Below are 23,500 nucleotides of genomic sequence, written 5' to 3'. Positions count from 1 at the left end.
CAAAACAATAGCCTGTTCCATCACAGTTTCTTTTAATCTTATACAGGCTTATTAACGTAATTGCTAAGTTACCAGGATCACCTACAAGATTTGGCTATCAGACCTAAGAAATTGTAAAGAATGCTCACCACATTAAAGCACACTGGACATTGGTAATGGATTGACTAGTAGTAACTTTTTCATATACTGTATATACTCGTGTAATACGCGATCTCGCATATCATGCGACCCCCAAATTATCACCTTAAAACAATGATTTGATCATGTATTCATGTAACATGCAAGTTCATTTTTTGAGACAAAATTACAATAGGCTAACTTCTTTTCCTCCTGTTTATCTATCCAATTTTCTAGTCTGGCTAACTTCTTTTCCTTCATCTCTTTATCTATCCCATCTTCTAGTTAAGTTAAAAAAAGTACAAGAGAAAGTTAAAAGTATCATCAGTAATGTTATACTTGTTGTGTAAACGCATACAGCCAGAAACATCTGATTTGCTATAAATCAAATCCAATAACTACAGCGGCTTGCTTGTATTTCAACCATCGTACGATAGTAAAAAATTACCATAGTTATGTTACAAATGACGTTAAAAAGAATAGGACCGATATATTTTTACATGACTTTATCCTTATTTTCCATGGAGAAAAGATCAGTAAGGGCATATACTGCTAAATTTAAGCTGCTAGTTGTAGCTGAAGCTGAGGAAAGAATGTTCTTCTACTAACAACTATTATCATGCATTGGCAACATGGAAACTTCGGTATAGCACCATCAAACTCGACCGTAAACAAAATTTGAGAGAAATATGTTTTTATCAAAATTATTTGGCATGAATGAACACATTTTACTGTGTTCACTCCAATAAAATATAAATATGTAAAGCTCGTAGTATTATGATGAAATCAAGTGAAATATCGAACAGAATCTGTTGATTTTTTTACTCAATAAACATGCCCTCAGCGCCATCTACTAACGAAAAAAATAAGATTTGTTCACAACGATATGAATTCAAGTGATATTTTGACTTGAAAGCACTTTGTATAATGTAAAATAACCTTGTCCCATATCACTAGAGTATCTTGAGATTCATTTGCATTAACTAGAAGCAAGAAAATCGTTCTGATTTGACTTCAATGCAGCAAAATAAACTTACCTCGCAATCGTCCTCAGCTGATTTCCAAACCAAAACTTTGATTGCTATTTTTGTATTTTATAATACAACAAAAGTTATTTGAAAATACAGGCGGTCCCCGGGTTACGACGGTTCCGGCTTACGACGTTCCGAGGTTACGACGCTTTTTCTTAAATATTCAATGGAAAAATCCGTCCTGGGTTACGACGCTTGTTCCGAGGTTACGACGCTGACGCTTCCGACGTTCCGAGTTAACGACGCTTTTAAAAAACGCATACTATGATAAAAATCCTTTATAGTTTAGCACAGTATATTAATAAAAATAAGTTTCTGGTTAGATTACAACAAAAATTTTGAGATTATGATGATTTTCGACACTTTTTATGTTGTATTTTTCTATTTTTTTTAGTGACGCCTCATATGCGGAACTAGTTTCCGAGCGAATGAATACATACTAGTTTACATATAACAGTCCAAAAGCGCAAATAATGAAAAAATCATTGCTTGTTTCCAGTAATAATAACAAAACTAAGTTTCTGGTTAGATTACAACGCAAATTCCAAGTATCCAAAGAGAGACATTATCCAGTAATTTGATAGAGAGAGAGAGAGAGAGAGAGAGAGAGAGAGAGAGAGAGAGAGAGAGAGAGAGAGAGAGAGAGAGGCGTCTTCCGACGCTCCGTAAATGTTTTGTTGATACTAATAATATAAGCCTATTTAAAGATACGTTTACTTTAATTAGTCTATATGATACGTAAATAGTAATCCACTGTTCTTGTAGCCCTCAATATTTGGCAAAATCGAAGTATCCAAAGAAGAGACATTATCCAGTACGTAATTTGATCAGAGAGAGAGAGAGAGAGAGAGAGAGAGAGAGAGAGAGAGGAGAGAGAGAGAGAGAGAGAGAGAGAGACGCTTGGCAACAATGGTCTTTCGGGGGTTTTATTTATAGCTTCCTTCTGCTTGATGATCGTGGATATTGTAGAAGGATTTCGACCATACTCGTTTGCCAAATCGACGATACGAACGCCACCCGTTCATGCTTTGCTATAATTTCATGTTTTGCTTCCATCGAAATCATTTCTGGGTTTTTTCTTATCACCTGCTTTGTCTTTAGCTTTGAGACCCATGGTTAATAATAAAATAGACAAAATAACACGAAAAATAGGCGCAAATACAACGAACTAAACAACGACGTGTTAACATGCAGCACCAACAAACAAACAGACTGAACGCCATTTATCTGGTCGCCTATACAACTAACACTCATCGCAAAATCGTATCTACAAATATTTCGTTGTATATCAAAGCTTGTATTTTCGCAAATTTTCTGTTATATCTCAAAACATTCGTATATTAGGGCAATCGTTAATTTCCCCAAGTTTCCAATTTTGGTAAATTTGGAATCAGAGAGAGAGAGAGAGCAGAGAGAGAGAGAGAGAGAGAGCGAGAGAGAGAGAGAGAGAGAGAGAGAGAGAAGAGAGAGAGAGAGAGAGAGACGCTTTGGCAACAATGGTCTCGGGGATTGACGTAACGTTATTTTTTTCTGAACAGATAGGACAGAGAAGTTGTTCGTTTTTCATTAAACGGCCTCTGACTCATGGCAGGAAATGTTTTGTTGATACTAATATATAAGCCTATTTAAAGATACATTTACTTTAATTAGTCTATATGATACGTAAATAGTAATCAGCTGTTCTTGTAGCCCTCAAGATTTTGCAAAATCACTCCAGGTTGTACATAAAACTTCAAGAATGTAGTGTCACCAGAGGATTACAATAGTTTTTACCTTCAAGAACCAGCATTCTTTTATGAAAATAACTCCAGGTTGTACATAAAACTACAGGAAACGACATGTAGTGTAACCAAAGGATTACAAGTAAGGTTTTTATAACTTTTTATTAGTTTAAGACATATTTCCAAGCGTCGTTCCGGCTTACGACGATTTTCGGCTTACGACGCGTCTCAAGAACGGAACCCCCGTCGTAACCCGGGGACTGCCTGTACATGCAATATTATTGGATGCAGTGAAGTAAAGCATAACTTTTTTAAAAGATCCAAGGAAAAGATGCATATTCATTATATTTGTATTTTATCAAATGATACTAGTATGTGAATTTACATGCGCTAATTTTATATCTCATGTATGATGTGACCCCCTTTAAATTAGCTCTAAAATTAGGTCTTCAAAAGTCGCAAGATATGCGAGTATATATGGTATATATCATACAGTGTCATTAATCAGTAAGTGTTAGTTGCTAGCTTAACTTTGTATTATAGAGATATTGGCTTAACTTTTTTCCTTGCAGCATGTATATGTTTCATTGTGTGAGGTGCAAATAAGGCAAGAAGAAGAAAGAACAAGAAACCCAATGTCCAAGCCTGAAGTTGACATTCCACAAACACCAGCTGAAATTTTATATCAGGTAAATACTATTTCAGGCAGTTTCTGTGATACACATGAAAGGTTACTTGCAGCTTTCAGTTTTACATGAAAGGTGATGTTTTTATTTTTTACGTATGCAACTTACCTGGTAGTTACATATAGCTGTAGTCTCTGGCGTCACGGCAGAATTTCGAATTTCGCGGCAGCGCTAATTGACTGGTTAGGTGATTCCCGTACCCCCTCCCTCTACCGGGGAATGTAGAACTACCACAACTAAACCTCAGAATTTTTCTGCCGTCGCAACCGGAACACCGGTTTTGTTTGGTGGAATTTCTTTGTTTTTTCACGACAGATACTCATCGATTTGGTGACGTACTCTTTGTGATTTGGCTTTCGGCAGTTGCTATTTATCTTTATTTAGCCAGATAGGCAACAATTGTGTGATTTTCATCAGGGTTTAAATTTATAATGTCAGATTCGGGATCTCACTTTAGGGTTTGCAGCAAGGGTTGCAAAACCAGGTTTTTTATGCATGACACTTACCTTGCAGGTATATATATAGCTGTATTTTCTGAAGTCCGACAGAATTTAAAAAACTTCCGACACACGCAGTGGTCGGCCAGGTGGTTAGTACCCATTCCCGCCGCTGGGAGGCGGGTATCAGGAACCATTCCCATTTTCTATTCATAAATTTTCTGTCGCCGGTACTGAAAACACCTGTTTTCAGTACTTCCGGGCTTAGGATTTTGGAAACTTCATTTGCCGCTAAAGTATCCTAATTGTCTTTTAATTTATTTACTTGGATTTGTGGGCTAGGCATACGCTATCTTAAATTGATTTGAATTTGATTCATTTTTGCCTAAGATCTGAATCTAGTTAGGCTAGTTTCAGAGGGTGTTGTCTGCAAAGATAGGGTGTGGCTACCGAAAGCTTCGGTAGTTCCGCACTTGGGGGGCGCAATTAATCAGTAAACATGTCTATTTCCGTAAGGAAAAAGTATGATTCGTATGTACGCAATTAATCAGGAGTAAACGTTGTCTTAATTCCGTAAGGAAAAAGTTTGTTTAGTATGTACGCAATTAATCAATTACGAAAGTCAGGGTAGTGATACTGCTAACCTTCCGGTAGACTTTATTTTGCCTAACGCTGTAGTATGGCCTACGGGTTATGACTATGTCTGCGAGAGGTGATCGCTCTCCTTCATTGTTGTGAAGAGTTCTACTTCTGTTTTTTGTTACGCCTAACCCTGTATGGTGCCTTCGGGCCCTAAAACAGTGTCTGTAGAGGTTATTGCCCTTTTCCCTTTCTTATACTATTTCGATTCGTAACTTAGAATCGAAAGTGCTTGCTTTAGTTTAGAGCAATAGTGAAGTGGCTAAGTGCAGTGACAGTGACCCCCCCCCCCTTGCCCCTGTAGTGGAGGGTGCGTTCAGATCGGCCTTATAACGCCTCTTAGGTCTTAGACCTCTGTCGAACTCCCAGAACCAAGGGAGAGGGCATGTCGAAAGCCGAAGGAGGGTTACAGGGAACCCCACCGATCTGGCGTGCCTTCGGCAGTTTATGATGAAAATCCCAGACTGCCAAAGTGCGTGCACATGCACGAATCCTGAAGGATTGCTTCTCGTCCTCCGAGGCGTCCTCCCTGCACAAGGGTTGGAGCTCTCGGAAGGACTCGCGCCCTCTAAAGAAGCTTTATAGAAGAGGACGCTTCACGTCCCCTCTCCCTCGTTATGTGTTTCAGTGAGAAGTAAGAAGGCGAAGTTGCCTGATCAAGTGTACTTCTTTCTTTCCAAGAAATATGAAAAAGAAGGCAGTTTCTCTCGCTTGTTTTGACGCCTGTCAGGAGCGTGACGCTTTTCTGCACGCTTATTGGGACGATCGGCTTGAACAGGACGCTCGGATGGACGCACTCACCAGTGGACGCCGAGCGTCTCGCCAGTGGCCGCCAGCGCGCACCAGGACGCCGAGCGTCTCGCAGTGGCGCCGAGCGCCCACCGACGCCGAGCGTCCTCGCCAGTGGACGCCGAGCGCGCACGGAGACGTCCAGTGGGCCGCACGCCAGAACGTTTCGTTGAACTCTTCAAGCTCTTGTTTAAGATTTGAGCCTCAAGAAAGTGAACAGAACTTCGTCTTCGAAACCCAGCAAGACCTCGGGTTTCGTGAATTCAAAGAGGTCTCTGTCAATATTATATTGCTTTTCGCAAAGGTGGATGGAGTTAAGGAAAGCTCAAGGGAAGATCTCGTTTTCTCTACCTCAGTCAAGACTTTGAGATAAGACAGTTACGGGTTATGTAAAGGCTCGACGTCCTGAACGTCAGGATTTTCGGCAAACGTTCAGTAGGATTCTTGCAAAGGCACTCATCAAAAGGACGCTCTTCAGGAAAGCGCAAGACAGGACTTCCTTTTAGCCACTTACTGCCAAAATAAATTTAATTTTAGCTTTTTAGGACCATCTGAACGGCGGTTTTTCAAAAAAGAAAAAAATGAGTAGATTTTGTTAGTTCTTTCTAGTCGAGACTTCCATGCCCGATTGAGCATCGTCGTTCTAACCTACCGTAAAAGCCCACACTCCTTAACAGGATTCTTGTCCCTTTCCTTGTTTGAGACGGGAAATAGGAACAAAATAAAGGCTCTACCTTCCTGGATTACGTTTTGTCAAATTCAGTGACTTTACCCCCATATTGACAATAACTATTCAGTTTTGTCAAGTAAGTTGGGTATCCCTCATTGACACAAAAATATCTCTCTAGTACCGGTTGAAATGGGGTTAGTTCTTTCATTGACTAAACATCTCATTAACTTTGATATTGCGTAAGCGAATTAAGGACACAAACGGTTCGAAGAGCTCTCCTTCCTCATTCGCAAGGACTTCGTACAAGAAATAGGACTTGTTAGGGACTACGTCAATGAAACGCTTATGTCCAGTATCTTAAGAAGCTTGAGCTGCTTCTGCTTCGGATTATCTAAGTTTTGTTCATGAAACTTGAATCGTCAGACAAATGTATTGTAGCCTTGTATTTTCCGAACCTTCAGCTATTTATATATGCTGCCAGGGTAAGTATGAACACCCAACAAAATTTTTTGTTCCGACACGGCACTACAAACAACCCAAACCTTTCGGACGGTCCTTTTTACAATAGGAAGGTACTAGCGGCAGCTGGATAGGATGCCGTAAGCTTTCTTTCGAACAAGGGGTTCCGCCGCGGCACCCTTGAACTGCCTTGTCCGACAGGCGGCCGCGTGCCACCGCGGCGCGACTGGTATGGTAAACAAATCACTTTGCACGGAACTTTTGATTTTCGGACTCCCGCTCCCCCCACCCCCCCCGCCCGTGGACGTGTATCCTCCATCCCGCGTCTCTGCCCGCTTCATCGTCGTTTTGCGTTTCGCATGCATTGTTGTGTTTTTCTTTTTATATTGTATCATAGTGAAAACTTGAATTGTAAGTACAATCACTTTCATTGAATTCAACTTGTGCATTAAAGTAGTCTTGGTTGCACAACGACCTCGATTACCCGAGTGCCGGACTGATGGGCAGGGGTTAATTGCGGGAATTTCATTTTACCAGAAATGATCCTCGTATTTGTGTAGTGCTCGGGGCCGAGGGCCTTGGGAGCGAGGGGTACGGGAGCGCTCGGCTCACCGAGAGATATATTGGGTTGGAAAATGTGTAGATTGAAAAATCGTAAGTAAGTGCTCCTTTTCATTTATAATTTTTTTGAACCTGTATGGCCAGTCTTGCCGAACCGATATGCGCTCGGCACGGAAACTTATTCAGTTTATGAAACAAAGTGGAATCATGCAAGTGACAGGTATTCTTTTTCATTTTCATATATTATTTTTTATTGTAGCAATGACCTTCAATTCTTTGGATCAGTTTGCCGAGATTGCACCGGAGGATTGATCCTTCCCCCTTTTTAATTTGAATAATGAAGTGAAATCGCAAAGTTGCAGTTCTTTTTTCATTTTCATCTTTTTTTATTGAGAGTTGGCCAATTGTTGACTGGGATCCAATGTTCCGCCCTATTCAACTGGAATTGATCCTTCCCTGTTTTTATTTGTATGAACGTGAAATCGCAAGGCGCAGTAGTCTTTTTTCTTTTTCATTTTACAAATTTGTTGGATTGCAATCATTTCATTATGGATCAAAGGTTTCCAGGAAACCTTGATCCCCATACAAAGGTTAAGGAAATGAAACCTCCTTTCACCCTTGCGCTCGGTAACGAGGGCGCCAAATGGCGCTATCGATCCGAGCCCTTAATTCATTGTTGGAAGTGAATCGTTTTGCAAGATGAATTTTTCATTTTGTTCCCTTATTTATTGATTGCCATCCAATTTTTATTTGGTTTCAAGTTCCGCTCAGTCAGGGAATTGATTCCTATTATGCCTTTATTCGTGCCGATGGCACGATTGTCTCTTAGGGCTTTAGGATTTTGATTGTTGGGTACAATGGGGGAACTGTGCGGCGGGGTGGGGAACGAGACCCCCAACCCCCCCCGATCTAGTTCCCACAAGATTGACTCTTCCCTTGGGGGGGGGGGGTTTAGCGGCGTTTCTTCTCCTCGCCCGATCCGTTCGAGCGCGGGGGAATGGGCGCTCCGGTTGGGCCCCGAATGTACAATTGTATTAGGGAGGGGTCTTCCACTCGTTCGGGATGGGATCCAAACCCCCGCAACGAAGGGGAATTTTTTTCCCCCACCCCCCCATTTAATCGCTACTACTATTATTTCCGCAGGTGCTTACTGCCACCCGGGGAGGGGGGACCTTGGTGAGGTATGTAACGGGCGTCCTTCCAATTGCAGAGCGTGCTGGTGTCCAGGGGCTGCGGTTGGTCTTATGTCTGGGCCTACTGCGGTCAACCCATGGGAGTTGGTGACCACGCCAAACCAGGTTGACGACGCTCCCTCCTCACCTGGTGGTAAACTCCGCCTCAACGTTGGTAAACAGTCTATTGCCTACAGCCGCTGTGGAAGTGCCGTTCGCCCGTTGCCGAAGAAGGGGGGGCGTTGCTCCGACCGCCGCTCGTTGGTTATTGCCGCGCTGTGCAGCGACCACACTTCCGCTGTCGCCCTAGAACTACGCCCCATGGACCTTGCCGCCGCCGGTACATGGATGGTTGCTTGGCTGGGCGCGGCTCCCACTTCCTGTGTTTCCGGTTGCTTGCCTGCCAGTTAACCTGCCGAGTTACTGGGCTTGATGTACCATAGGCAGTTGCTGCGCTGGCTGGCCCTGCCGTTGCCTGCGCTGGCTGTTTCTGCCGTTGCCTGCGCTGGCCTGTCCCTACCTGATGATGTGCTGGCCGTGCTGCCTGTTCCTGGATGACCCATAACCTGCTGATGTCGTCCCCTATTCGTGGTGGTACTTACCCCAAGAACTTTTGGTCTGTCTGTACAGGTGCGGTACCGGGCCCTGTTGCTTCGGCTACAGCAGCCCCGGCTTCCGCCCTGGATCAGATCTTAGAGCTTTCTTGTCCTGAGGAAGCTGACGAAAGAAGAGGGGAAGGAAGGTGCCCGTGGTCGTCGTCTTCGATCTCTTCTTACTCGTCGCTCGAGGCCGCCGCCTCTTACCCCTTCGACTTATTTTAAGGCTTTACAGCCAAGAGGGAAGAAGAAGGTCGGCCTCCTCCCTCCTAAGAAGTCTCCCTCGGGAGCTTTTCGCGGGACCCGTCCCCGTCCACCTCGGTGGGACGGGAGGGTTTACCATTCCGCTGGTCCTCCATGCTCCTTCGGGAGAGGGGCCCGTCTCTTCTTCACCGCAAGGAAGCAAAGACATATACGGGGACCAGGAGCGGGGTACGTGCTAAACAACCGGTACTTCCTAGGCCTAGGTTGTCAGTGAGGTTTCTGGCCACTGCATCAGGTTTAGTCTCGGCCTCTCGTTCGCGGGAAGGTACAACGAGTGTACGGTCGATAACCAGCGACCGTTGCAAGCCAGGAACCAGACCTCTGAGGTCCAGCTCAAGAGTCCAGGTTTCAACGGCACGGGGCGGAAGGAAACTGGTGAACAGACCGCTCATAGCGGACTCTCACCAGACCAGCTCTTCAACTCTCGCGGTGAACAGATGGATACCCAGTGGGGACGTGACGGGGTTCCACGAGACCGACCACCGGGCTGATGGCTGGGATAGAAGGTCCTTCCCGTTCCGTTCGCCGGTGGCCCGCCACCGGCTGGAACAAGCGACGTGACGTGGGCCGTGAGGACAAGCACCGTCTCACTTCACTGCGGGCCAAGGTGGAGCCTGAGGTCGCCATTGACCGTCGCTCTCACAGAGAGCGATCGGGAAACGGCAACCAGCACCAGGCTCTTCAGACACTCGAGATTCGGGGAATTCCCCGCTCGTGCTCAGGTACCAAGCCGTTCTCCACCAGCGAAGAACGGTTCCGACCAGGCCTGACAGCTCGATCGTCCACCGCGGGTTGACCATAGCCTGCAGCCCTCCAAGCCTGTTATTGGCTTATGCCAGCGATAGCGAACGAGGGGAGCGTCAGGTCCTGCCTCTCCCGTACCATTTTCAACCTCCCGGGTTACAACAAACCGGGAGGAGCGAGGTTTGAGGGAGTTGATCGTGATGGAGGGGAGGCCCCCTCCATGAATCGCCCACCACGACGCCCCTCACGTAGCCAGGCAACGGTTCCTTTCGGACCGGGCCAGGAAAGTATGCGCAAGTGGGAAAATGGGGAAAGAACCAGAGGGAGGGCTGTCGCTGGTTTCCCCTTCCCGCCTTTAGGAGGAAGGGGGTTCTCGGAATTAGCTCTTGTTCGAAAGGGGTCTTTAACGGGTTCCCACTCTGCAAGATGACTGTTTTGACTTCTTTCCGAAGATTCCAGAGGAACTTTGGCCGAGGTTACGGCGATGATTCGTCAGCACAATGACCCTCGGGGTAAAAGGATCGCGCCGCTTCCAAACCAGTCCGAGGAGCCCACGTCTCGGATTCGAGTCCGTGTTTTGGGGCCCGAGAGGGAACCCAGATCGGACGGTTGGGGTCGGCCCGGGCGATCGGAAGGGAGCTTGCCGGACCTGTGGTTGAAACCAGGTAGTTCTCTCGTCTCCCGTAACGGAAAGAATGGCTCTATTCAGTTTATGGACGGTGCGAAACAAGCTAACTTCACCTCCTCTACTGCGACCAGAGGCGTTTTATAACGTGTCTTCGGACACCGATTTAAATTTCAAACCCCTTCGGTCCTTCCTGAGGTTTCGGGGACCTCGACGAGGACTGGAAATGAGTCGGAGCGGTATTCGGCGCTCTACTGTCCAGGGGTCGGTACAGCCATCAGCCCACCCAGACGACGTTCACCAGTTGGCGGGCAAGACACCGTTACCGACAGTATGGAGTTTCGTTAACCCTCCGTCGGCGGGAAAACGTTTTCTCCTGACGATAACTTGTTTTCCCAGGCTCTGAGAGGCCATAGCCGTAAGCGGCGATGGATGCTTCCTTTTCTTCTCCAACTGCTAAGATCCCGCTGGGGAATGGCGCCAGACCAGTCTCCAATTCTCCCCCCAATTCCCCCCCATTCCCTATTCCTTACGGCTACGAGGGAAAAGGGGGAGGGATCGCTACAGAGGATTATCTGTAAGATCCCACGTTAAGGGGGGCTGCGCTACCGGGGGGGACCTTCGGGTCCATAACCTGAACGTAAGCCCCCCGAGGTCATTGAGGAGGGATCCTGCCCCATTTCTCGATTTCTACGGGTAATCGAGAGGACACCCCCACCAAGCCGATATCGTCTGACGAAATTCGGTTGGGGGGTTTCGCAGAGTGCTTAGAATTCTAAACGGAATTTTCTTTTTTAGCGCACTCAGCATTGTTTTCGAGTTTTTTACAGATAGCCAAACAACTCAGGGCGGAGACCACGGGTCCAAAGTGAGCGAGAATACCCGATAATTGTATTACACGGATAATTCAGGGAACCTCGCTTATGCTTTTCGTGAATTCCTGTAATTTCTAGGCATTTGGAAGAAGAACCGCTGACTGAAAGAAAAAAGAGTAATCTCACAGTGGAGGCTCTTAACCTGGAATAGAGAAGAACGGAACGGGAACTTCCAGGTTTGGCTTTGAACTATCGTCCTTCAGGTATTCTGTTCACCATTGGAAGCTTTCCATTTTTTTTTTTTGGGAAAAAGACGTCTATCCTTCACCTATCCTGAATAAATAAGAGAACGAAGGCGGCTCGATCTCCAATCCTTATTCTCATTCCTCGAGGGGAAAAGAATTTAGGATGGAGGTCGTGGTACAGAACCTACCAAATATACCGACGTATATTACCCTCGCGGAACATAGATTCTGTTTTGGAACATTGAATTGTCCGACTGGGTAGGCGCAATAAACCGTAGTTGAACTCTACTGGTTTGTGACCGCGAGAGAATTGTTATCTTTAACAATTGAACTGCAACTCGGGGTTGCCTGCAACCTCCCAGCAGTTATCAGTTTTCGATTGTTTAGATACGTTGGTATTGTCATGCACAACACCCAATCAGCTTTTTGGATTACACGAAACTCCGTTTTTAGGTTAATATAATTGCGCGATGCGTATTCCTTTATGCTTCGATGGTTCTAGCCGAAACGTATTTCCTTCGTTGGAATAATGGATTACCTGGCAAACTTCAGGATGACGAGTCAACCGAGAGCTACTGCGTAGTTGAACTGCCATTGACAGCGCGGCTCAGTATTCAGTCTATGGTCTCGGCAGATGCACGGTCGGGCTTACGTCTCTCTCTCCACCCCTGGTTTGGATTGGACTACCGAACCGTATATATGCCCAACAATCATGGACTTAGGTCTCTGATTAAACGGGGGATTCTCGCAATAATGCAAGGACCATCCTACTGCTGTGACGCTCGATGTTTCATCGCCTTCGACATTGCGAGGAATTTTCACCAAAAGAGATTATTCTTGGACTCTGTTCATCTTTCTGTTTACCTGCACGGGGACGGTAACAGAAGATCTGTACTAGGTCAAACCGCTGCATCGCACTTGCCGATAATTGGCTAAGGAAATTTTTGGCGCAGACAATCATGAGTTTGTCTTTCAAATATCTCGTTTATTAGTAGGTGTTGGCAATTTTCATTGGCTCGCCTCCCGAATTAACAGATATGTTCAGAAGACATCGCCTACTCTCCGACCTGACAGCTCTCTACTTCCAAATGTTCAGCCCATGAGAAAGCAGTTCTTCTTCAGGCAGTAGTTCCCTGTCTTCATTACTGGAAGCGCTCCGCTTTATTGCAACCGTACGATCCTCAACCAGGACAGCAATCAATTAGCGGTTAGCGTTCTCAGTCTTTGTAGCACAAGGTTCAGAATCTTGAGAATGCATTTCTCGTCGGTTCAGCTTGTGAAGAAAGTAGGTTGCATTCTTCTGTCACCCTTCGTCTTGCAAGACGTCAACATAGTGTTGTCTTCTCCCTTACCCGAGAATCAACTATAACTATGAGATATCTTGCCCATCAAGGACCTCGGTCCTCTAGAAGGCCAATTGACTTTACGCCTGTTTGGGCAACATGCCTTAAGAGAGTCATCACCTTGCCTTCTGGTCATCGGTGACGAAACAAAACAAATTATTTGTTTTAAGTCCTCTTTGGCATAACCCTGTTAAGGCGAAGAAGGTCACGTGACTTGATCGGGTTGCTTGGAACAACTTGCCTCCTACCGAACGCAGTCACGTATGGCAGCTGTCAGATGGCGCCCCAAGTCTGTGGACGAACTTCGCTGTGGAACTTAGCTTTCGGTTGTTCCATAACAATCTTTTTCTTCGTCCTACAACGGCCTTGTCCCACAGTTACCCATACCATCGACACCCCACCATTGAGTGTCGGTGGGCCTATCCACTACCGAGAACAAACTTCGGCTGCAGACGGATAGACCAGTATGGGTACAGGACCATCACCGACAAGTCGAGAAGAGGGATAGGTCATACGACAATTCCCTTCTTTTACCTGCTGAGGTAATTAGCATGACTTTGCCTGCGAAAGTCAAGCATCCAGGGGATGGAGGGGATTAGCGGGACGCTCGATTTCGTTAACCGAATTCGTATAGCGAAAAGACTCTGAACCCTTCGGTTGCCTGACGATTGCCCCGGGTTAGAGTCCTTCACACAATCCCCCAACCCCATCCCATAATGGGACTTCAACGCCTTTTCGATGCGAAGGAGAGTGATGCTTTTCGTCCTGTGAAAGACAGCGACCGGTTTGTTGGCGCTTTCTGAAGAAACTCGACATCCCAGGCGAAGTGGTTGAAGACTCTTTCGTCAGCACAAAGATGCCAAGGCCTAGAAACGTACACCCATCCCGAGGTTACCACAAGAACTTCTCCCTCGGCCGAGGCTGAAGGCCCAGGGGTCTGGTACAACCATGACCACTGGCACCCTCCTTCTACATTTTGGATATTGCCCACCCAGGTACCTTGGATCCGGTTTTCCAATTAGGAACACCCGTGGGTGGATGACGTCAACACGTTTGTCTTAGCTTAACCCAGACCCTAGCATGGATCTGAACCAGCATCGAGGTCCTGGTTGTGACTGTAAGAATAGATAAGTGAATAATGAGAGAGTGAACTGGCTTCTCTTCCTATCTTTTTATACCCCTCTACCTGTCGGAGGGTAGAGGGATACGGTCATCACCTTGCTGGATAAGGACGAGATGGCCAGGTTCGAGCTACTCCGGACAGAAGCCCCATCCTATCCCTTTCACTAGTGGGAATGGGAGCGAATTATCCCCACCATTCCTCCTACAAGGTGGGGGGGGGAAGTGGAAGCCAACAAGAGACAAACCATAACATTGTTGCCTCTTGCAAATAGAACTTGGTTTATTGTTTAGGCTGGTAGGTACGAAAGAGATACGCTTGCCCTTCCCCCCTTTCTCCTTAGTACTCGGTTACCAGAGGTTCTGACCCCATTGGATCCTGCGGTGCACACCCCCGATCAATCGGACAGAGGCTTGGATCCCCTATCCCTTTCCCTCGCTCTTACGACCAAGGGGAGGCTTTCCAAGGTTTTGGGCGAACACCAGTCTTGTTTTCAACAAAAGACTTCAGATTCCACCCACCAAGAAGTGAGTCTTTCCTATTGCTAAAAGGACCGAAGGGTTTGTATGGCCGTGTCGGAACAAAAAAATGACCAAAAATTTGTCCAACCAAATTGCCATTTTTCCTAACTATACAAACCTGAGGTCCTTTTAACACATAGCCCCACCTCATTGCCAACCCCTAACCTTCTGCAGTTTTTGATCTTGGGCCCAAAAAGCAAAAGTGATTTGTTTACCTACCAGTCGCGCGCGAGTAGCGCTGGCCTGGTCGGACCAAAGCCAAGTTAAACTAACCGAAAAACCCCTTAGTTCGAGGAAAGCTGTTACGACTATCCAGCTGCCGCTAAGTACCTTCCTATTGTACAAAAGGACCTCAGGTTTGTATTAGTTAGGAAAAAATGCAACTTTTGGACAAATTTGGTCATCATTGTGATCAAATTTTTTTTTTTCTAAATGTTTTTTTTTTTTTTTGCCTGCGTTATTTTTACTACTGGGTTGGTTCAAGTCATAACACCGCTTGCTTGTAAGTTACCTTCTTTGGGATGGCAAACCGAGGAGGTCTATTGTCTACCTATTTTTAAGGACATTTTAATAGTCACTCCCTGCAGCCTTCCAGGAGTTTTACACCGGGGGGGGGGGGGATATTTATCTTTTTACCGTTGTATGGGAGAGTGTTCTGAACGACACAAACGCATCTACATGTTTAGCGTTTTCTGGTTTTCTCTTAAACTATACCAGCTTTGAGAGTCTCTTTTTTGTTCAAAAAACTAACGTGACCTATTTCTTCGTCAGAAACAAATAGGGTAGCTGGCAACCACCCCAGACATAAAGTTAAGAGGACCGACGTTCGTAAGCTGCTGGCTGCTGCTGTGGTCTGGACTGTCCAAAGTTCCCAACCGGATCCAGTAAACAGATCGTGGCGCTGTCATTTGCACCCGGTAGGTTACTAGTCTCTCTCTCCTGCGGGGATTGACTGAACTAACCGTATTATCTGTTTACTGGCGGTTACGGTCTCTCCTGCGGGATTGACTGACTAAACCTGTATCTCTGGTTCTCCTTACAATCACGGACCTTTAGCCTTAACTGATTGAGGGGGATTTCTTACCGTGGAATGAATAAACGTTGCATTAAGTTTTGGCACTTACCTATGTTCAACAGAGTTTATTATAATTCAATCCTTTTCGGTGCGCGTTACCGCACGGTATAGAAGACGAGATTCCTAACCGCAACATTGCACCTTTTAATATGCTATCCTGCTTAGGCAAAGCGCAGCCTTATAGGGAAGTAACGCATACTCGGGGAGGGAATGGGATGAAGCTTGGCTGTGGGGACCATTTCCTTCCTGAACGAAGTTTGTTTTCCCCAGAATAGAACAGCAATTCAGACCACCAGTTTTGTTCATGAAACTTAACTTACCGGGCAGATATATTATTATAGCTTGTATTTCTCCGAAGTCCGACAAGAATTTTTAAAAACTCCCGGCTCAACGCAGTGGTCGGCCAGGTGTTGCGAGGGTTAGTCCCCATTTCCCGCACCGCTGGGAGGCGGGGCGGTTCAGGAACCATTCCCCATTTTCTATTCAGATTTTTTCTGTCGCCGGGTCTTGATAACAAACTGTTTTCAACACCTCCGTCATAGGATTTTCGAAACTCTCTGCCGTTACTTGAGGTATCCTGTTTGTTTTTTGGTTATCGAAGGGGTGTTGGGGGGTTTTTTTTTTTACGTGGAATTGTGACTAGGCTTACGCCTGATGTGAACCTGTCTGTCTTGATTCAGGGTTGGAAGGCTGTATGAATCCTATGTGCGGAAATTGGAGAGTTCGGATACAGGAACGGAGGATCTTTCCTCCAGGAGTGTCACAGTCAGTATAGAAGTCAAGGGTAGGTTAAGGTTTTCGCCCTACTATTACATTCAGTAGTTTTTGGTACCACACCTAAATCTGTTTGTGCCTTCGGGCCCTGAAAATGTTGTGCCTTCGGGCCCTGAAAAATCAGTGGAAGAACAAATGCCCTTTTCTACCGATTCTGGAATCAATACGAATCTAGAATCTAAAAGTGCTCGGCTTTGGAGGGTAAAAAGCATTATTAGTGACCAAAAAAGTTGCAGTGAAAGTGCCCCAGTGTTGGTGGAGGGGGCGGAGTCAGATCGGCCCCTATAACTGCCTCTAGGCCTGGACCTCCTTGTCGGAAACCTTCCAAGCCCAGGAAGACGGGACATGTCACGAAAGCCGCAGGATGGGTTACGGGGAACCCTAACCCCACCGAATCTGGCCGTCCCTTCGGCCAGAACCTGTTGGAGCGATACCCCAGGACTGCCAAACGAGTGTGCGCACGTGCGGCCGTATCATCCTCCGCGAGTGCTTTTCGTATCCTCGGAGGCGTCCATCCCCTCAACAGGTAGTTGAGGCATGAGAAGACGGCTCAGCGTCCTCTGAAAAAGAGCTATGACGTTAAATGTCGCACAGGCAGGCTATCGTCAGTAGTCTCCTCAGAGGAGGGCGGGGGAACAAGAGTCCTCCCTTTGCGCTGCCTTCTTATTCTTCGTTACGGGATTCGCCTCGAGAACTTGTTGGATTATTCTACCACCGCAAAAAGATCGAAAACTCAAGGTGTTCGCACAAAGCGGCCAGAGTCTTCGATCGCAGTGAAGAAGAACGCTTCAACGGTCCTTTTTTTTCGCCTGTTTGGTTTGCGGTCTTCACCGGACCATGGACTACCTCAAAGGAGAATTATGATGTCATCTGGACGAGGACGCCTTGGAGGGCGGCCTATTCGTTCCTTAAGCAATAGAAGAACGGGTCTGTGAGAAGGGATAGGGCTTCCCCTCGCCCCTCGCCTTCTCCATCAGGATCAGTTTTTTTTCCTCCAAGAAAGGAATCTTCTACTACAAAGACGTGTTATCAGGTTCGATGCCTAACAAAAACAAACTGTCTTCGTTGCTTGGCTGGTGAGAGAGTAATCAAGAAATTCGTCCGAGAAGAAAAGATGATAGATTCACCAGATTAAAAGATCTAAGAGGTCTCCCGCAAACGGGTGGAACCGATCGTCTCTTTTCAACCTGTGAGTACTACAATTCCTAGAGTTTGTTTCGTACCGTCCACCCTGCAGTTGGAGAAAGGCAGGGCTGAAAAACTTCCTACGGGATTAGCCCCAGACTCTCGAGGCCTGCTTCGTTTATTTAACAAGAACGGACGATCCTATGATTACGCAACGGGGAGGCCTATACATGTCTGGAGGAAACGCGACGCTCCTCAGTTCGGCTTGGAAGGTAGCGGAGTGTATTCACAGGGACGCCTGTTTAGGACAAAAGCAGTACGCTCGGACAGTACGTCGAGCGTGACGCCTCAACCTGGACCGCCAAGGTCCGTGGCGCTCGGAGGGACGCCGAGCGTGAAGCGCCCACCCTGGACGCCAAGAGGGACGATCGGCTGAAGCGGTCGAGCGTTGGACGCTCATCTGGACGCCAAACGTGGCGATCGGCTCGGACCGCCAAGCGTGACGCTCGGCTTGGGACGCCCAAGCTTGACGCTCCGGCACGGATGCCAAGCGAGACGTTCAATAAACAGACGGCTTTGTTTATTATTCCATCAGGTATCACAGCAAGGTATTAAGTATTGGAACCTCAACTGCAATCGGCTTTTCGAAACGGGACTCCCATCCGAGAGAATGCAGCAAGAATTGGTAAACCTTGGTACCCGCCTTTTAATCTGAATCTTTAGTAATTAATATTCAGAAATTGCTCCATGCACGTCTAACAAACAAACGATCTTCATTCAAAGCTCCGGAGTTGAAAAGTGGATCTTGTACCACTCCCAGCTTCGGAGTCCCCTTAGGTCACTCCTATATAGCTGAGGAATGATTAAGTAATAGTTTCAGAGGAACGAGAGGATCAAACCTGCTGTGTCCAGATTTTCATCCGATTCATCACAGTTTTTTGGTTCCGATTTGCTTCGGGCATTCCATTTGGAGGAAGAAAGTTTCAACCCGCAGCACCTCGGTCCGCCTCCTTCTCATTTTGCGTTGTCAAAAACAAATAAGGACTCCTGGATTTTGTTAAAATGGACAAGTCCTCTTTCAACTAAGGAGAGCTTTGTTTTAATCAAGGTGCAAGATTGGATGGAGTCTAGAAAAGCTCAAGGAAAGTTTTCCTTTGCCCAGCTCCTTCAAGACTTTGCGGCAAGGCTGGGATCTGGTATGATACAGGTGAGGATGTCGGGTTAAGAGCTCCGCATCGGCTCAAGGTGACTTTTCCAGTCTGTTGACGCACCAAGAAGGTCTCTTCTTTCGTCAGCTAAAATAAAAAACATGGACACGGCGGAGATAGACCACCATCTGAAAGGTCTTTTTCGGACAATTGAAGTATTTAATTTCTTAGACTGGTGTTTGGGGCTGCTTGACACTAAGTCTCGTAGTCAAGACTCAATTAGCTTGGGGAGCTATCCAGTGTTCTCGCTTGTATGGATAAGGCCGTCAGAGATGGTTCAGAGGAATTGGCTTCACATTTTTGTGCAGGGCTCCTGAAAAAGAGAGCTATCTACTGTAAATTTACTACCAAAGCAGTGTCTCCAACACAGAAGGCAGAATTGCTTTTCGCCCCTCTTTCTGACCATCTCTTCCCCCATGCTATGATTAAAGATGTAGCTGGAAGTCTACAGGAAAAAGCTACTCAGGATCTATTAGCACAATCTTCTAGACGTCCTGCGGTTCCTTCGACTTCAACACGAACCCAGTTTTCTAAGAAAATAAAGCCCTTTCGAGGTGGAGCATCCTCTAGACCTTCTCCTAGAGGAAGAGGACTCTCTAGAGGCAGAGCTCAGTCTAAGTCGAAGGTAAAAAATGAGGAGGAAGTCCTTCAGTCGCCAGTAGGTGCCAGGCTTCATTTATTTGCAGAAGCTTGAAGAAGATAGAGGCAGACAGCTGGTCGCTCAACGTCATCGAGCGAGGATACAAAATACCTTTTCCTGAAGCCTGGCCTCCCATTGTGCACAACACCTATAGATCTATCACCCTCGTACCATGGAGAAAAACACAGATCTTGTACGATCTGATAGAACAAATGCTCGAGAAGAAAGCAATAGAACAAGTCGAAGACATTCAGTCCCCGGGTTTCTACAACAGGTTATTCCTGGTGCCGAAACAGTCGGGAGGCTGGCGGCCAGTTTTAGATGTGAGCAGTCTAAACCTTTTTATAGAGAGACAGACGTTCAAGATGGAGCACACCTCAGTCAGTGCTTGCGGCCTTAAGACAAACGACTGATGGTATCACTGACCTGCAAGACGCATATTTCCACGTCCCGATACATCCCCGATCGAAGAAATATCTGCGTTTTGTCATGAAGGAAGAGTTTTCCAATTCAGAGCTCTTTGCTTCGGTCTGAGTACGGCACCAATGATTTTCACAATTCTAATGAAGAATGTGGCGAGGTGGCTCATCTTGCAAACATAAGGATCTCTCTATATCTAGACGACTGCTCATTCGAGCATCGTCGAAAGAAAGGTGTCTGAAGGACCTTCAATCAACCTTAACTCTAGCAAAGTCCCTGGACTTCTAGTGGAATTTCGAAAAGTCGCAGCTGATCCCCACACAGTCCAATCGTGTATCTGGGGATTCAGATGGATTCAGTGGCTTTTCGAGCTTTTTCCGTCCCAGGGACGGCAACAGCAAGGATTAGAAAAAATATCAGTCTTCTTAGGAAAGAATCATGCTCGGTGAGGGAATGGATGAGTCTGCTGGGCACCATTTCCTCGCTGGAGAAGTTTGTTTCCTTGGGGAGACTACATCTCAGACCTCTCCAGTTTTTTCCTGAAGGAGAATTGGGTTGGGAGGACAAATTTTGAAAATTTGAGACAATTTTGAGGATCCCAAAGGAGGTAAAGGATCACCTAAAGTGGTGGCTCGATCCTGTGAAGCTTTCGGAAGGAACTTCCCTCAAACTTCAGAGCCCGACCTAGTGTTGTTCTCCGACGCGTCCACCACCGGTGGGGAGCTACACTAGGGAGGGAGGAAGTGTCAGGCACCTGGAGAGGGGAACAGGTGTTCTGGCACATAAATCTCAAAGAACTGGCGGCCATATACTTGGCACTTCAGTTTTTTCAAAGAAAAAGTCAAATCAAACAAGATAGTGCAGATAAATTCAGACAATACCACAGCTCTGTCATACATAAAAAGCAAGGAGGGACTCACTCGCGATCATTGTTCAACCTAGCAAGAGAGATCTTGTTATGGGCGAGAACTCAGAAAGTAACGATTCTAACGAGGTTCGTTGCAGGCGTGGAGAACGTCCGGGCAGATCTCCTCAGTCGGCAGGGTCAACTGCTGCCGACCGAGTGGACTCTGCATCAGGATGTGTGTAGAGAGCTGTGGAAGTTATGGGGCGGGGACGTCCTCTAGTGGACGTCTTTGCGACAGCGAGAACAAAGAGGCTTCCGTTGTATTGCTCCCCCCCGTGCTCGACCCGGGAGCAGTAGCAATAGATGCACTTCTTTGGGACTGGACAGGGATGGATCTTTACGCATTTCCCCCGTTCAAGATTCTGGGAGAAGTGATGAAAAAGTTTGCAATGTCAGAAGGACGAGATTGACGTTAATCGCTCCTTACTGGCCAGCAAAGGAGTGGTTCACAGAGGTCATGACCTATGTAGTGGACTTCCCGAGGACATTGCCCATGAGGACAGATCTACTCAAACAGCCCCACTTCGAGAGATACCACGGAAACCTCCCCCCGCTCTGAGTCTGACTGCATTCAGACTATCAAAAAGTTGGTCAGAGCGAGGGGTTTTTCTAGACCGGTTGCAAAAGCAATCGCCAATGCGAGAAGAGCTTCCACGCTTGGAGTCTATCAATCGAAGTGGGCTTCGTTTAGGAGCTGGTGCAGAAGAACACGCATTTCCTCTACCACGACCTCTGTGAGCCAAATAGCGGACTTTTTGCTCTACTTGAGAAACGACCTAAAGCTTGCAGTCTCAACAATCAAAGGCTACAGAAGTATGTTATCTGTAGTCTTTAGACATAGAGGAATTGAATTTGGCAAATAATAAGGTATATCCACGATCTTTTAAGGTCTTTCGAGACTATAAAGATTCCTCAACCTAAGTTACCATCATGGAATTTGGATGTAGTACTTAAATTCCTAATGTCAAATCGGTTTGAAACCCCTTCAGAACGCCTCTTTAAGGGATCTTACTAAGAAAACTATTTTCCTAACGACTCTGGCGACGGCGAAGAGAGTTAGTGAAATTCAAGCCTTTAGCAAGCATATTGGTTTTAGGGGGACATAATGCTGTTTGCTCATTAAGTCTACGTTTCTAGCGAAAAATGAAAATCCGTCTAACCCTTGGCCCAAAAGTTTGAGATTAAGGTTATGGCGGAAATCATTGGACACCGACCAGAGAGAGTCCTGTGCCCTGTCAGGGCTCTCAAGATTTATTTTACAAAGAACGAAGGAATGTCGAGGGTCCTTCTAGCAACTTATGGTGTTCGGTCAGAAGACCCAGATTTGCCGATGTCGAAGAATGCTCTTGGCATTCTTCTTGAGACGACACCATTAGGACAGGCGCATTCATCTTGCGAAGACAGTGATGTTAAGCTGTTGAAAGTGAATGCCCATGAAGTGAGAGCTATATCTACCTCGGTAGCTTTCCAAAAGAACATGGCACTCAATGACATTCTGAGTGCCACCTTTTGGCGCAGCAACTCGGTGTTCGCTTCACACTACCTGCGGGATGTGAAGACGACATACGAGAACTGCTATGCGCTTGGACCAATACGTCGCAGCAAGCACTTTGTTGGGGGTGGCAAAGAATAGCACTCATCCTACCCAAGTAGGAAATGGGTAGGTGATAATTTTTAGGATTGTTTTATGGTTGTAAGGTCGTCCGTCCTGAGCCGGACTTCCTTTCCTTTAGCCTAAGTGATGTGGGAATGAAAATTGTTAGGCTGGTCAGGTGGTGAAAATTTTTTACTTCGTTGCCCTCATAAGTATGTCAAAATGGTCTAGTCACATTTGTGGTCACGCTCCGTTGACAGATCAGCTCTAGAACTCACCAGCTATATAGGTCACTACCTTGCTGGAGACTCTAGTAAGCAGTAGCAGACTTGGGTGACAGTATCACGAAGTCAGCTATGCTAACAGGTAAGGAACCAAGATGTTATTCATCTGCATGTAATATGTTTCCAAAATCCTTTTCTGTCTCTCTACCCTAACCTCCAAAGGTGGGATTCAGCTATATATATATCTGCTGGGTAAGTTTCCATGAACAAAATGATATTGTTAAGATACATAAAGTTTGTTCATACTTACCGGGTGCAGATATATATAATCAAAGTACCCACCCACCTCCCGCAGAATAAGAAAATGGGAATGGTTCCTGACACCCGTCCTCCCAGCGGCGGGAATGGGTACTAACCACTGGCCGACCACTGCGTGAGCCGGGATGTTTGAAATTCTGTCGGGACTTCGGAGAAATACAGCTATATATATATCTGCCAGGTAAGTATGAACAAACTTTATTGTATCTTAACAATATCATTTTTTGCCTACCGGGAAACTGAAATGTTATTCAAGATCTAGGAATTATTCTGAACATCTCTCAGTGCGTCATGATAGAAAGAAGGTGCCGGAACATCTGGATAGTGCAGATGTCCTGGATCTTAATCTGAAAGAAGTAAATGCAATTCGGTCGGCCCTCCAGTCCTCGAAACGAGTTTTTGTGGAACCAGTGGTCCACATCAACTCTGATATTCCACAGCTCTCTCATATACTTAAGAAGTATCTTCTCTCGGGTCCTGCTTCGAGGTTACGAGAAAGAGCTATTATAACAACAGGCGTAGAATGTAACGATCATCTAGAGGTTCGTTACAGGATTGCAAAAGTCCGTACGAATCGTCTCGATCGACGGCAGCAACGATAGATTACTGACATGCTAGGTATTTTAATTAAGTGGTGTTCTTTTTATGGTTGTCTGAGAG

General features: G+C 46.2%; 1 protein-coding gene and 1 pseudogene across 1 annotated transcript in view; one reads left to right on the top strand and one right to left on the bottom strand.

Moving 5' to 3' along the window:
- LOC135216038 (striatin-interacting protein 1 homolog) overlaps positions 1-23,500 on the top strand; it is a 313,064-nt gene that overhangs the window by 81,097 nt on the left and 208,467 nt on the right. Inside the window, 1 exon segment of the mRNA XM_064250984.1 lies at positions 3,442-3,558. Within this exon segment, the coding sequence (XP_064107054.1) occupies positions 3,442-3,558 (117 nt within the window).
- The window catches only part of LOC135216207 (striatin-interacting protein 1-like), a 130,064-nt pseudogene continuing 128,564 nt past the window's right edge, over positions 22,001-23,500 (bottom strand).

This window comes from Macrobrachium nipponense, chromosome 6, assembly GCF_015104395.2.
Source record: "Macrobrachium nipponense isolate FS-2020 chromosome 6, ASM1510439v2, whole genome shotgun sequence".
Taxonomy (NCBI): domain Eukaryota; kingdom Metazoa; phylum Arthropoda; class Malacostraca; order Decapoda; family Palaemonidae; genus Macrobrachium; species Macrobrachium nipponense.
The sequence above is the reverse complement of the archived record's forward strand: the minus strand, read 5'-3'. Positions and strand labels throughout refer to the sequence as shown.